General features: G+C 38.7%; 1 protein-coding gene across 1 annotated transcript in view; it reads left to right on the forward strand.

The window, feature by feature from the left end:
* Positions 1 to 15,148, forward strand: part of PCSK1 (proprotein convertase subtilisin/kexin type 1) — an 84,417-nt gene that overhangs the window by 53,225 nt on the left and 16,044 nt on the right. Inside the window, exons 6-10 of the mRNA XM_089679137.1 lie at positions 7,706 to 7,794; positions 10,516 to 10,688; positions 12,884 to 13,096; positions 13,786 to 13,886; positions 14,256 to 14,489. Of these exons, the coding sequence (XP_089535263.1) occupies positions 7,706 to 7,794; positions 10,516 to 10,688; positions 12,884 to 13,096; positions 13,786 to 13,886; positions 14,256 to 14,489 (810 nt within the window). The remainder of the gene's footprint in view (positions 1 to 7,705; positions 7,795 to 10,515; positions 10,689 to 12,883; positions 13,097 to 13,785; positions 13,887 to 14,255; positions 14,490 to 15,148) is intronic.

The following is a 15,148-nucleotide window of genomic DNA, read 5'->3' on the forward strand; positions in this document are numbered from 1 at the left end:
CTATAGGGCGGCAGAAAGTGGTTAAAATATATAGCCCTTTTAAACAGAGACAGTGTTTATGAAAAAACAAAAAACGTTTTATATGTTTTGAGTAAATGCTCTGTCAGGTTTTTTTTTGCTGTCTCTTTCTTTGTTCAACAGGATTTATTTAAACGTTCCAACCTTGTGATATTAGTCACAGAGACAAGAAATAAGAAAATATATTTACAGGCACACAGTAATCAATAACTGCATATTTTTAGCTGAGCAGGGAGGGGTTTGTACCTCTGTGAGGTTTTTATTACTTATGATGTTGGTTATCTGTTGGTCGCTCATGATTATGGCAACACAACAGATCATTTAACACACATTAACACAAGATTAATACTTATTTGTTTTAATATAAATGATGAATTTGATTTTCAAGATATATGTCATATATGATGTGTCAACATTGTACAGTGGTGACTACCAGGGCAATATTGGACACAAGATAATGAACCTGACTGCCTCACAGTATAAGTCTGACTTTTATCTCATTGAAAGAGGTGAAGCTTTGGATTTATTTCAAAAACACATGGAGAAGGAACTCATTTTGTTGGCTGAAACAATAAAAGTGAGCTCTAATACTAGTTTTAACAATATCACAGAACAAGAGAGATGCTTTACAATCTTTAAAGGACAACTTTGATGTCACAATTAGGATGGTTGATAAGAAGGAAGCAGTCATGGTCTTAAAGTTGAATGATTATCATAAGGCTTTTAGACAACTTGCAGATGGTAAAACCTATGCTTTTCTAAATAGTGACCCTACTGCATAATTCAAGAAAGAGTTGTATGCATTTATTAGCTTTTCAGTATATGGGAATTATGGACAAAGATTTAGCAGAGGTTAGTGCATGTCTTTCCCATGACCCCAATATTCTATTATATTCTACCTAAAGAATAAAAACATATTTAAAAAAACAAACAAACAAAAAACCCCCAGAAATTAAATGTTAACCCTAAATGGTTGTCATGTGATGTCTCATCTTTACATTCATGTATCCCTCATAGGTTAAGTCTTAGAGCTTTACAACATCATTTAGAGCATTACACTGCATAGTAGACAGATATGAAACATTTCATTTTGGAAAAAGTGTATTTTTTGATGACACACAAATATTTTCTGTTTGATGGGGGTTGGTATCCTCAGAAGTGTGGTGCTTCTGCCAGGGCTAAGTTTGCCCCCACACTAACCTTTACATGGGTAGGTGGGAGGAGTGCCACATTTTTGGAGATGTCAACCGTTTTCGATCTAATATAAAATGTTTCTCTATATACATAGATGATCTTGTTTTTATTGTGGACTGAGATACGGACACAAAATATTTTGTTTTGCATTATCTGAACACCAGTGATTACAATTTGAGTATTATTTTTTTAACACACAGGATATTCAGTTAACTAGACTTCGTACTGCATGGATCCCGTATGGATCATAAGATATTTATATAATTCTATCTTATGGCAATTAAAAAAAAATTTGCTTTATGCAGAGTTGTCACATCCATCTCATGTGATCGGAGTCATTCCCAAGAAATAATTCTTAAAGGCTTGATGTAATTGCTACACATTAGAAGGCTTTGAAAAAGTAGCAATAGAAATTAATGAAAAATCTATACTTACTGTAATCTTCATTCATGACTAAACTTCATGGTAGTAGCAATGGGTAGTCTCCAAATCCGTCACTACTCCATAGGGCCATTTATAATTTTATTAGCAACCTGCCTGAAGCCCATTTCATAACTAGGTCCTAAATGAGAGGAGTGTGCTTTGCTACTGGAACTTAGCCATGAAATTATGGTAAGAATGGATAGTCACGTTTTCATTTTCCTAACCAACTCTATGTCAGCAACAATGGGAAATAAGTAGCATAACTTTAGTTAGATGCAGAAGACAATTGAATTACATTTACACACTGTGGACAGTATGTTCTGACTGAAATCTACAGTTGACAAGCAGGCAGGCTCATAAGAATAATGCATGATGAAAGTGTTAGCTGAAGAGCTGGATACTGCCCTACAGAGTTTCTGGAGACATTTGACAGGCTGTCACCCAGAAAGTTGGAAGACTTCTCATAGAGTGTGCAGTCACTTCCTCTAATGTAGCTAATTGCTAGCATTAAGCCAGGACAATAGCAGAAACAGCCCAGGAGGCAGTCATCCTAATGGAGGCTGGCTTCCCTTTGTTCCCACCTGAAGGCAGAGCAAGAAGTTGTCTACTGTAGCCTGTAGGTAAGCTTGCAAAATCCTTCCTATGCTCTGCAGATAAACATGACTGGTCATGGTTTCTGGGAAGTATTATTTCCTGATTCAGGTGAAAGAGACCACCTTCAGAATAAAAGGCTGCAGTGGCATCATTACTACTCTGTCTGGATAAAAAGACAGACAATGTTATTTTTTTCCAGCCTAGGACTCCAATGTATGATGCCCTCCTGGGGCAGTTAACTGCTAACAGGAAGGCATTCTTGAGTGTAAGGGCTTTGGTGAGCAATTTTCACAAGTTAAACCTTGAGCCTCCAACATAAACACATGGGAAACAAGGCTTTCTCAGAAAACAAAGATGTCTAGCTGCTTTTAAAAACTGTACAATTAATTTCTTAGCCTATTGCTTGGCAGTAAAGGTGGAAAAAGATGAAATCTGAATTTTCAGAAAATGAACAATTAGGTCTTTATCTAGGCCCATCTGGAGGAATTCCAGGACATGGCATATCCTGAGATTTTCTGTTGGAGAAGGAATAGTGAAGACAAAATGTACAAATCTCTCAGAGATTCTGTTGTAAATCCTAGTTGTACTAACTTTGTCAGAAGAAAGAAGAGTGGAAATTACTTTGGATAATTCCATGTGTCCAATAAAGCTCCAAAATAAACTAAGCACTTTAGGGGAGGCAGGCTGCTTGGCTTTTGATTGACAATGCATGTGAATTTCTGGAGTGTAAAGAACTTATTCCTTTGTCTTAGAATTAACTTTTTTTCTGGTAAAAACTGGTATTTTTACCCTGCAGGCTTGCTATAGTAGTGTATAGCTTGCTCCCAAAAAGGGACTGACCTTTGAAGGAGATCTTGCATCACAATAATTTGTAGGCCAGCCAGGGTCTGAACCATAGATGCTTTTTTGCCGTGACTACCCACAGCATGATCCTGGCAGAAATGCATATGACATCAATCATGGCTTTACCCACAAAAAGCAAGACTGACTTGATTTCATGGTGAATTGCCAGCATGCCAGATTTACTGACTTCACCAATGACTTGTGGCTCACAGTTGCCACTGTGTGAGATAGATATTTCTGGGCATTTCTGGACTTTGCCCTACACCTTGTGTTTCTATAAAAAGGGGGAAGGCTCTGCTCAGGGGGCTCTTTGCCATGGCTGCATGGATCAAGAGGCTCAACCTGAAGGATGTAATTTTCAGCAACCCTAGAGGCACCCTCAGGGGAATCCACCTGGATCAGGATTCTCTTCCACCTTATGGACTAGTACCTGAGTGCAGCCTGAGATTAGCTAGTTAGTGTTACTTTTGTTACACCTTGTACTGTAAAGTTGAAGTATGTGCAATAAAGTATTAGCCATGCAAATGCCTTGTCTGAAGTTACCAAAAGGCTGCATAGTGGTTTATGGCATACCTAAAAGAACAGGAGCTGTAAGCACATAAAGGGGTGAAGAGGAAGGAATGGAAGACCATCACAAAAGGTTGACTCAGCAAGAGGAGTTTGCTGAAAGTGTGTAGTTGCTACAGGTAACCATGAACTGGTGGGAATGTAAGAGCAGCCAGACAGTGGAGAGTGGTACCAGGCATGGGTGACAGGTCCTCCAGTAAAGAGGTGGTAATTGTTCTGGCTTCTTCCCTAGCAGTTGGTTCTGCAAAGCATTTGGGACTGAACTCGTGGTACAGAAATCCCAAGGACCTAGCCATTGGTACTGGAGAGTAAGAAATGTATTAAGTGCACACATGAGGTCCACGCTTAGTGCACGACGGACCCCATTCTGTCACTGGAAGTGAGGTGGCACAGTAATGCTGGTCTGGTAGAGTAGGGCACAAGATCAGTGCTTCCCCCCCCCTTTTCCCCACAAAATTCTATGTTCTAGAAGACAAAGTGTGCAATGATACGGGACACAGTGTTAACAAGAAGTTGCATATTGTTACACAGATGTGCAAGGTTTATGGCTCACATCAAAGCTGTGGTCCCCCTTAATGTTAAATCCACGTGACCGTGGCCCCACCTGGCCCAAAGCATTGGTGAGCGCACATACGAGAGAGGTACCCCCTGTGTGCATGGCCAGCAGACCCCGTCCACAGATTGCTAACTCAAGGTAGTTCTTTCTCAAACTAAGGTCAACTCTCCTATTGAGGACATCCCTAAATGAAACGGTATACTGCAACTTTTATTGATGAAGAATTTTATAGTGTGCCTCCAGTTCTTCTTAAATGAAGTAAGGAACAGTCTTTGGGGTGTACACAAGGCCATATCTTATTGAGTATGGCACTCAGTAGGGAAGGAAGTAGCTCAGTGTGCAGGGCTTGAAAGCTGCAGATTTTCCTGTTTTCTAGGTTTTGAATGTGCAGCACCATCACTCAAGGGGGAAAAATGTGTCATGCACCGATCCACACTCCTCTTACTGCAAGCACACTCCAGATCAGTGGCTGACAACCACGGTGCTCCAACATGACCACTTTTCACCCCAGCCAAACACAGCCACCATGAAAAATTCTCTGCACATGTGGAACTACAACCTAGCTGTTAGAAAACAAGCAATAAGTTGTGCACGTATTCATGCACACTCCATTGCCAAGAGAGCAGAGAACAGATGCAGGGCAGTATGCTCATGCTACATGATGTGTTAGGAGGAGAGTACAGTTCCGCATCCTTGTCCTTGATGCTGGATGGCACCATCCCGGTACTGAAGTTTGTCCTCTTTTGGGAGATTTTTCTCTCATTTCCTGACCCTATGACGGTCAGCATGACAGATAGTGTGGGGAAATTTCTACAATGGAATTTGTTCAAAAATTATTCTTTGAGTAGAAACATTAAAGCTCAAAAACTGTAATATAGCCAGCTTATTTATAAGCACTAATTCCTTCAATTGATAAATTATGCAGATTTATGGAGAGCCATAAAAACTGTAGTCATACAAACCATTTGAGAATGTTCTGCACATATCTGGTAACTGCCATATTCTGGCTATTTCTTAAAGACTGTGTTTCCAAGCACTGCTTCATCCCATGCAGAAAGGATTCTGTTGCTGGAGAGATATCATCTGCATTTCATCCTCCAACAGCATTTCATGGATATCAGGGGAAATATATATGCTGCTATTTTCGCTTTGATTTATTAATAAAGAGCAACTTTAGGCAACAGAAATAATCAGTCAGTGAACTGCCTAATGCTGTCCAGGAAACATCTGTATATGGAGATGAGCAGGTACAGCATAGTTCATAGAAATAGTGTAAATTAGTTGAATCAGCACGGTTTCAGGTGTTCTACTCCATTATTCCAGTCACATATTCAAGAAACACTGGAGCACAAGAAGTAGGAATAAAATGTAATATGCCTTCATTCTGAACTCAATTTCACTCTGGTCGTGGCTAGGCAGGATAAATATAATAAAAATGAAAGTATTACCTTGTGTTTTGTTTACTTTACAGATTATTCCCATTAGATTACTCTGGGCCTTTTTTTGGCAGCTCTCTATTAAAAAATCTAAAAATCTATTAATAATCTATTAATACAATTTGTTTGGAATAGCAAGAAACACCTCCTGGCATCCTCCATATTTACAAGGTCCAAGACCCTAGGTAGCCTGGGCCTCCCTGATGTCCCTTTACTATAAAGTGATAGATCTACAAAGGGTACTTAATTGACCTAATTAGTTCACTCCAAGCTATGGGTGCCAATGGAGAAAATCATGGCAAGATAGAATTTGGCATATGCACCTTGACTGTTGAAAGACTTCTGGGGACTCTTGGACACCTCGTCCCCTATGACCATCCATGCCCTTGTGGTGTGGGATGTGGTCAATAAAAAGGGCACATTTGTACCCTTCATATCTTTCCCCCATATTACCATCTCACCAGTTGATGGGTGACCTGACTTCTTCCATGTGACTGCCTGAAGGGGATAAATTTCTTGAGGAGGGTTGTCTGCTCTCATTGGGAGATTAAACGTTTTGGAAGCTTTCCAAAGGAGCACTGCAAGAATGGACAGTTAAAATTCTCTTTCTGCTCTAAGAATCCTTCAAAACACTCTTTGTCATCCGTGACCCAATTTGAACAGCTATGTAATGTGTGTAATCCCCTGGTTAGACAGATTTCTCCAGTATACAAGTTGCTGCTTCTTAAAAGATCCTGGGGCAGTCTACCACTGGGAACACGACCTTGTGCTTAACTTAACTGAGCCATAAATGTCCCAAATGGTTCAACTGACCCATAATTCTCATTATAAAACCTGATATAATTCTCATTTGCTAGTTTAAGGTTCCTATCAAGCTGCCGTTTTTCCACCACTACCACAGCTTTCTTGGAGGGACTGTTGCCAGGACTGAACCTACTGCATATCTGGTGGGAGTGTGCATGGATTCATCCTTTTAGGCAAAACATTGGCTCATTATTTAAAAGGATTTTAGATATGGACTTTTTGGATGCTTTGGGCCTATTAATCCTCCTCTTGCCTCCCAAGTCTACTAAAAAATATAAACATTGTGCATTGCTTCATTGCCTGTTAAATGTAGCCAAGTGTCTGATCCCTCTCTTCAGGGGACAGGCTAGGGTACCATCAGGAGAGGCTTTGATCAGAAAGATGAAGGAGGTAATGGAAGCTGAATGATGGTTAGCAAATTTTACAATGAATGGGCAATCTGAAAGCATCATGGCCTTTCTGGATCTGACTTGCAGCCCTGAACCATCTTCATTTCCAAACTTTTCCCTTCCCTTGGGGCTGGTTGATAGGGAAGGTCTGTAAGTCTGTAAGGGTGTTTACAATGTAAGCTCTCCTTTGTATACATAATGCACTTCCCATTTTACTCCTCTCATTCTGGCTCTGGGGAAAAGTCCTGAACCTAATTAGGTATTTCCTGATATTACTGGTTTTGGTTTGTTTATCTCTATAGCTATATTGGCTTCTACTGATTCTTTCCCCTGGTGTCATTTTGCATGTAAATGCCCTTTTGTTAGCTGATGCTTTATGGAACAACATTGAAGGCACAGGAAGTATTTATTTATAACCTTTATTCTTTCTGTTCTTCTGTAAAACATAAAAAAGTCATTGTAAAGATAGAAACCTCAACATTGTCAATGACATTTTGTATTTGCAATTGCTCCATCTTATAGATAAAGATAATTTTAAAAGTGTATATTCATTCTGGTCAGAGCTTTCACCTGAAGGGCAATTGTGCGTGGAGTTAGAGAATTACACACACAGCTCATTGGCAAGGCTCCTATGGGTCTAAAGAGAGGACAGTGCGTGAACTAGTGAATACACTGGCCTGCATTTTAACATGTTCAGATGAAGAGCCTTGAGGAACATGGGGACACCCACAATTGTAAGGATTTAAAGTAGCCTAGTGCACACATACCATAATTAAAACAAGAGCTATTCAGCAGGTAGGTTATGTCTTCTGATTAACTTTTCTTGCAGAATTTAATTGCATTGGATCATTAAGCTATATATCATCTGTTGTTATTTCTAGACATGGAACGAGATGTGCAGGAGAAATTGCAATGGTTGCAAACAACCACAAATGTGGAGTTGGTGTTGCTTTTAATGCCAAAGTAGGAGGTAATATGACATTTCTATTTTGCAGATATATGTTGAATTTCATTTATACTGCTTTCTCCGTAGAGGTGTTTGTGAATTTTTGTGAAAATTATCAGACCTTAAACTCATTGTTTTCTAGGCATATAAGTACAATATATGAAGTTTTCTGTTTACACTTATGAATCCTTTTACAGTTCACAAGATAAACAGTTGCAGTTGGAATGCTTCTTTATGCAATAGCAAGATGCACTATTACAACATTATTGCCTGTAGCTTAATCAGTTTTCAGTTACACTTTGCAATGTGCTTGCACTTTTAAAACCCTAAAATATAGCAGAACCCTAAAATATTATAACTGTCAGTATACTGGTGCGCAGTGGGTTTTCTGTGTGACCAAGTAAAAATTCTCAAGATTCAGTTGTGACTCAGAGTAAAAAGTATTTGGTTTGCAAGGTTTTGCGGAATACGAGACAGCGTGTTTGTGTCTACTGTTCCAGTGTATACTGGCATTTTGCTAAACCACAATGTACCTTGCACATCCTATATACGTTTTAAATGGATCCAATAATCCACATAGTGACGTTATAAACATTTGTATTCAACACACAGATTAATTTCACTATTATCTATGTAGTGAACACATTTAGACAGGGCACTCCATGAGTGGCAGCAAAAGAAGCTTGTCAGTAAAAGCCTCATATTTTAAAGCTGTACTATATCCCTACTGAAATACCAGGTTGAGTAAATCTCTGGAGCTATGATATAATCTCTTTGTGGCGTTGTGGTTACATGTTTAATCAATGCCTGCATGCTACATCTAAAATCACATACAGATGGAACACTCTGACACACCATTAGAACCATCATTAAAGATTCATTTTATTCAAGAGGAGTATTCAGGGCACCATCTGCACATTGCTATGCAGATTTTAATAGCAATAAATATTGACTGAGGATCTTCAAACCTTTCACTTGTTTATTCACAAAGCATAAGCAAAATCATATTGAGACAGTCTGTGTTTTAAAGTTTGGACATATTTGTTTAAGAAGTGTAGATTTCTTTCTAAACATATCTTAGATATCTTACCGAGAATGACGAACTGTGCATACCAATTCTTTAATACATAATTGGGTGGTATACTCTCTCTGACTTGGCTGTTAGGTACTAGAAGTAAATGCAAAATGCAATACTCATTGCTTTTTCCCATTAAAAAGAGAGCGATTGACGTACCCCGTTACCGAGCCCAAAAGGAAGCATTGCACAATCTTTCCTGTCTATCACAAATAATACTTGATTTAGGCCCATCATTTGAGGAGATTGGGCTCTGGATCACCACTCTTATGTACAGATTACCTAATAGACATGTTAGGATTATCTATGCTCTACAGCAGTGGTCTCCAAATTGTGGCCCGCAGGTCAGATGTGGCCCTTTCCTTGCCTTCATCTGGCCCTTGTGGCACTGTTTCTCCCACTGATATGAGGCACTATTCTTTTGACTGACACCAACAATGGGGCACTATTCCTTCCACTGACACCACAATTGGTCATTACTGCTTCTACTTACACCAACATTTTCCACTCTCACTGGCCACAGCTTGGTCCTCCTAAAGCCTGAAGGAAAGTAAACTGAACCTTTGTTTAGGAAGTTTGAAGACACCCACTCTAAAGAAACAATTAATCAATGCAAAGCATTCCTTGGCTAAAGTGTACCCACCAAGCAAACACAGCACAGACAGCTCTCCTGATTTAGATAAGTGGTGAGTCTGAGATGGAGAAGTGTTTGAGAAAATGGATTCTACTAAATAGATGGTGCTATGGAGATTCAAGGGCCCATTCACATCACAGTACCACAGTATGCATGTTATGTGCATAACATGTGCATTGGAGTCTGTATTGATTCTTGAAGTTCTGTGCTGTTGCAATGCATTGTTAACATGCATTACAGTGCTTTATGTTTTTTACATTCTCCGTGTATTGTTTTGCGCTGGAGTGCATTGCAATGTGTTACAGTGCATAGGAACACACTGTGCAAAAATGCAACATGTCCTGCGTAGGGCATTGGTGTTAACCGAAGCAATAGGACAGCAAGTTTTCTTGTTTTCTCGTTGGGACTGCATTAAGCAATGCAGCTCCATTCTGCTGGTGTAAATGGGCCCTTACTGTTTCAAGATTCAGAATGTGGAAAAAGTATTTCCACTAAGAATGTTGATTGTTCACATTGCAGGCTTTGATATGTATATATCCCTGTTTTTATGACTGTTGAGAGTCCCATTATTCTGCCAACCTTCCTTGGCAACTCCGTTCTCCCCACACTCTTGAATCATTAGGTGGGATTCTTCACAGGAACAAAATAGCATTGTGATTCTAAGGACACAGGTGATACAACAGATAAAATAGCTGCTTTCTACACAAACTTCTCCAGTAGGAACAATCCCCGATATCTCACACTTCCTATTTACAATCCTTTTGATTGGGCAAAAAGCATCTGCAGGTTGGACTGGTATTCTTACCACAACAGCTACCTATCAGGAGCTGGTTAGTTCCAGAACGTAGGATATAACCTAGACAATAAAAATAAAGCCACCTCTTGCTATGTAACCCTGTTACGGCACCATGTCAAAAGGGAATGCAAAAATGTCCTGATGGAGCAATGATGGACATCAAAGGAAAGGCCAAACTCTGTAATGTGTTCTACATTCTGGTCCAGGCATTAATTTGCAATTTTTTATTTGTGATTATAGGGATTCGGATGTTAGATGGAGTTGTCACTGATGCCATTGAAGCCAGCTCCATTGGATTTAATCCTCAGCATGTAGATATTTACAGTGCTAGCTGGGGACCAAATGATGATGGAAAAACAGTAGAAGGCCCTGGTAGATTAGCAGAAAAGGCCTTTGAGTATGGCATCAAACAGGTGAGTCTTTATGTAATGTAACAATAAGAGTCTTTCTTTCTTTTTAACAGAAGTGCTGTCTATAGTAACAAACTAAAATCTGTCTGGGTGCAGGGTAAAAAACTAAACTACATCTACATGATTGCAAAAGTCAACAAACTTTTCATACATGTGACCCACATTTTTGACAAAGCGAACATGCTGTATATCCAGGTTTTCTGAATGTTCACTGGAAGTAAGATTATCTATCATTTGGTCATTGATTAAATTATTTGCCAGCCTCTGAATTCTCTCCCAAACACCTATATCCTTTTTCACAACATGGCTTCTTTTAGATTGTAAGCTCTAACGAGCAGGGTCCTCTGATTCCTCCTGTATTGAATTGTATTGTAACTCTACTCTCTGCCCCCATGTTGTAAAGTACTGCACAAATTGTTGGTGCTATATAAATCCTATATAATATTAATATGGTGCCTAAAACTGGACCCTGCTTTCTGGTTATGGCCTTAGAAGTAATTTACAAACAGGCAAAGGTCTTTTTTTTTTTTCATTTATTGCAGCTTATTGGAATGAGGGAGGGCAAAATAATTAGGCAGACCTTGCATTATAGTACAAGGATTGCTGTAACTTTTTTATAGTCTACAAATACCACAATGGGCACTATAACGCTACACAGTACTTCTCTGAGTAAAAGCGATGTTGTGTAGCAGTGTTTGAAAGCCTAGTTTGATCATTTGCAAACAAAAGCAGATTTGTTGTGAATTCAACAAACAAAAGAAACAGAAAATGACTTCAAGAGAAGCTGTAGAAATGTCATTACAGACCATAAACATGAATGGAAAGATCAGACAAAGAACCTAGTCCACAAAAGAAGAGGACAGGAGACTAGGTCACCAAGGAATAAACAAGATACAAGCATGTGGCCAGCTGGGTCACCTTTTAAGTATCACACTTGGATCAATATGCTTTGTTCCTCAGAATGTTATATAACCTGCACCTGTGGATTTTCCTAATACAGAGCCATGCATAAAGAAGGAAATGTCATCTTAAAAAAATATAATCTTTAGCAAAAATATAATGAAAAAAAGTGCATGAACCTTTTCTTGTCCTGGTAGATGAAGGCGACAGAGTGACTTTGAGAAACATGTTATTTATGTGTCAAGCAATACCATAATATTTAGCAAAGAGTTTTTACTAGTCAGTACTGTAATGTGTGTCTAGAAAATATATGCTATCATTGGAAATGCCTTATTATAACTGAAAATATCATATTTAAAGGAGACACATGAAACACCTCTTTACATTTGTCCAACCATTGTTTGCTGTCTGCAAAGTAAAATGTTTCTGCTATAAATTTAATAAGAGAGATAACAATACTAGAAAACAGCAAACACATTTTCAGGATTGAAGACACAAACAAAAGCAAAAAGGCGTCCACAGCTTTCTTTGCATTTAGACTCATTACAGCTGCTTTAAAGCAAACCTGTCTTGAGAGAAATGCACGGACTGCCATTTATGTTTTTATCATAAAATTGCTAGTTGCTTGACTCACTTTGAATTAGTGATCTAGAATAAATATGCAGTAGGTAAAGATAGAGTCTTCAGTGATTTAAAAACGTTAATGGCCTAGGCCAGCATTTTCCAATAAAGGTTAGTAGTTGTAACCTACATTTTTTCCCTCTTTGTAGTTTTGAATTGGTATACCAAAACGGATTATTTAAAGTGCACAATGAAGTCTTGGGGGTAAACAATGTGTGGAAGAGGCCATTGAGATTATTTTGTATTTTCCATTGCACCACCTTCATAAGGTTAAGTGCACTGTTTATCTTCTCTAATGATTCTGACTACTTGTCCAATATGCGTATCGCTGAATTGATCAGTCCGGAGAACAGTATTAGGTCACAGGGATAAGGTACTGACCAATCACACCTAATTCTTCCTTAAAGGAAACCAGTTAAAAACTTAATACTGTTGAACTTCTATGGTTTTGGCCTTTTTCTGAAAAAAATTGTGCTCAATTCAGGCAACACTTGTTTGTGTCAGGAATACTAGAACGTCATCTTGCTCATCACTTTCACCAAGAAGGGGAATGTATTGTTGTATTCATTGCTTGGCAGACTATATGAATATTGTATATACTGTACACAATGTTGGTAGAATGTACACAATGGAATATGTTTATATATTAACGCAACTTTTTTTTTTTAATTCCAAAGGGGCGAAATGGAAAAGGCTCAATTTTTGTTTGGGCTTCCGGTAATGGTGGCAGACAGGGAGATAACTGTGACTGCGATGGATACACAGACAGTATTTACACCATCTCAATCAGCAGTGCATCACAGCAAGGACTGTCTCCCTGGTATGCAGAAAAATGTTCCTCCACAATAGCCACAGCCTACAGCAGTGGAGACTACACTGACCAGAGAATTGTAAGTGTCCACAAATTCTACTGTTATGTTCCATATGTTAAGTTGTCCAGATATACAAGTTGTTTGACTCTTGCTTCTTAAAGTGAATTTAAAGACAAAAATAGACTTTAGAGCCACCGGATCACTTCAGGCTGTCATTACAAACATATCCTCAAATTCTGCCCACTCTACTTCATTTTCTCTTCTGTCATCCTTCAAGAGCTATGAGATCTGTGTGACACAAGAAACCCTGGATGGTTATTCAAGCAAAAAGCAGCTAGTTACAGCCCCAATCCCACACATTATCTGGTCGTTCTCTGCAGCTAGCAGGCAAAAGAGGTGGGGCAGTAGCCTGAGGGACAGGCAGATGCAAAAATTTTGGGTGGTCATTTTTGTAATAGTAGTCTTAGGGAGGGTCAGAGAACATAAATGTATTCACATCAGTCCTTGACAATATTCTTTTAAAAATTACCTTTCCATTGCATTCTGCAGCCAGTAGAAATTCACATTGCTACCTTTCAGCTGAAACATTAGAACTAACCTGTGCAGTCTTTATATTTTGACTAAATGATTTCGGCTAGTGTGAAATAATTTTGTATGTTGTACAAGAAGTTGCTTTTTAATGAACATATAGTTTAAACAGATTTGCTAAAAAAGTTGTATTTTAGGAACCTGTGCATTTACATTCATTTATATCTGTCAATATTTAGATAAGTGCTGATCTACATAATGATTGCACAGAAACACATACTGGCACCTCTGCTTCTGCTCCATTGGCTGCTGGGATCTTCGCTCTTGCTCTGGAACAAAAGTAAGGATTTAAGGTGCCATATGCACACAGAGAAAAAATGCATGATCTTTATCAGTTTAAAAAGCATCATTAAAGGTCAAGATAAAAAATGTTTTAGTTGGGTGTTGACTAAAGGGCGAACCCATTGAAAAATATTTCAGTTTTTGGTAGATGCTGGAGAGGTAAATCATTATTATTGAAATGTTTACACTTTTTGTCTCTTTTGGGCACTGGTAGAGATCTTTCTGGAGTAATGGTTAACAGCAAAGATGCAAACATTTATCTTCTCAACAATTAATGAAAATTACACAATTGTTACCATTTTTTAGTAATTTACAAAATCTTTAGAAACCTTAATAATCCTAATTTTAATTATTGTGTTTTAAATAGTCCTAACCTCACATGGAGGGATATGCAACACCTGGTTGTCTGGACAAGTGAGTACGATCCTCTAGCTAATAATCCTGGCTGGAAGAAGAATGGAGCAGGTCTTATGGTCAACAGTCGCTTTGGGTTTGGACTACTCAATGCTAAGGCCCTTGTGGATTTAGCTGATCCTAAAACATGGAAAACTGTCCCTGAGAAAAAAATCTGCATAATTAAAGACAGTGACTTCACCCCCAGGTAAGGATTCCCTGGCAAAAATGAACAATTTAAGAAAAGGGAAAAGTACAAATATATACTTGGTCAAGACTCTGTTGTATTATTTAGATTTAGATCAAAACACAAGAAAGTTTGTAGTTTACCAAAATACAAGTTACTCAAGAATAAGGGATGTATTGGATTAAAGGGTTAGTTCGCCTTTACAAAAAAACTGCTTTTGGGGTTTGGTGGGGGCAAAAAGCGCAGGAGAGTCGTATGAAGGGTATTATGGGAGGAAATATGTGCAAGAGACAGGTGTAGAAGGCATGATAGTGGGCAGCGCTTAACCAGGGTATACTAATATAGAAATTCAGCCTTTTGGAACCGACCAAATTTCTATGTTCAACAGAAGCTGCTCTAACAACTGAAATCTGTTGAACAATTCTGCTGGAAAACCAGCATTCTATCAGCTGCTGCAGCCACTGACTGCAGCACTGTACTGTGTATTCTGACATGAGGGAGCCTCCGCTGTCAACATACAATAGCACGGCATGGGTGATTCGATTCCTACTTCCACGTCGCTTCTGTGGATGCAAGACTGTGATTTTTTTTGTTCAACATGCTGGTTGAATAAATAAAAAACTGTCAGAGCATGCACAGCTTAAGTCTTGACTGGTCTTTCCATAACTAGCAAAAAAATC

The sequence above is a fragment of the Staurois parvus genome, unplaced genomic scaffold (assembly GCF_062004578.1).
Source record: "Staurois parvus isolate SC_StPar_1 unplaced genomic scaffold, SC_StPar_1.0 ptg000218l, whole genome shotgun sequence".
Classification (NCBI taxonomy): domain Eukaryota; kingdom Metazoa; phylum Chordata; class Amphibia; order Anura; family Ranidae; genus Staurois; species Staurois parvus.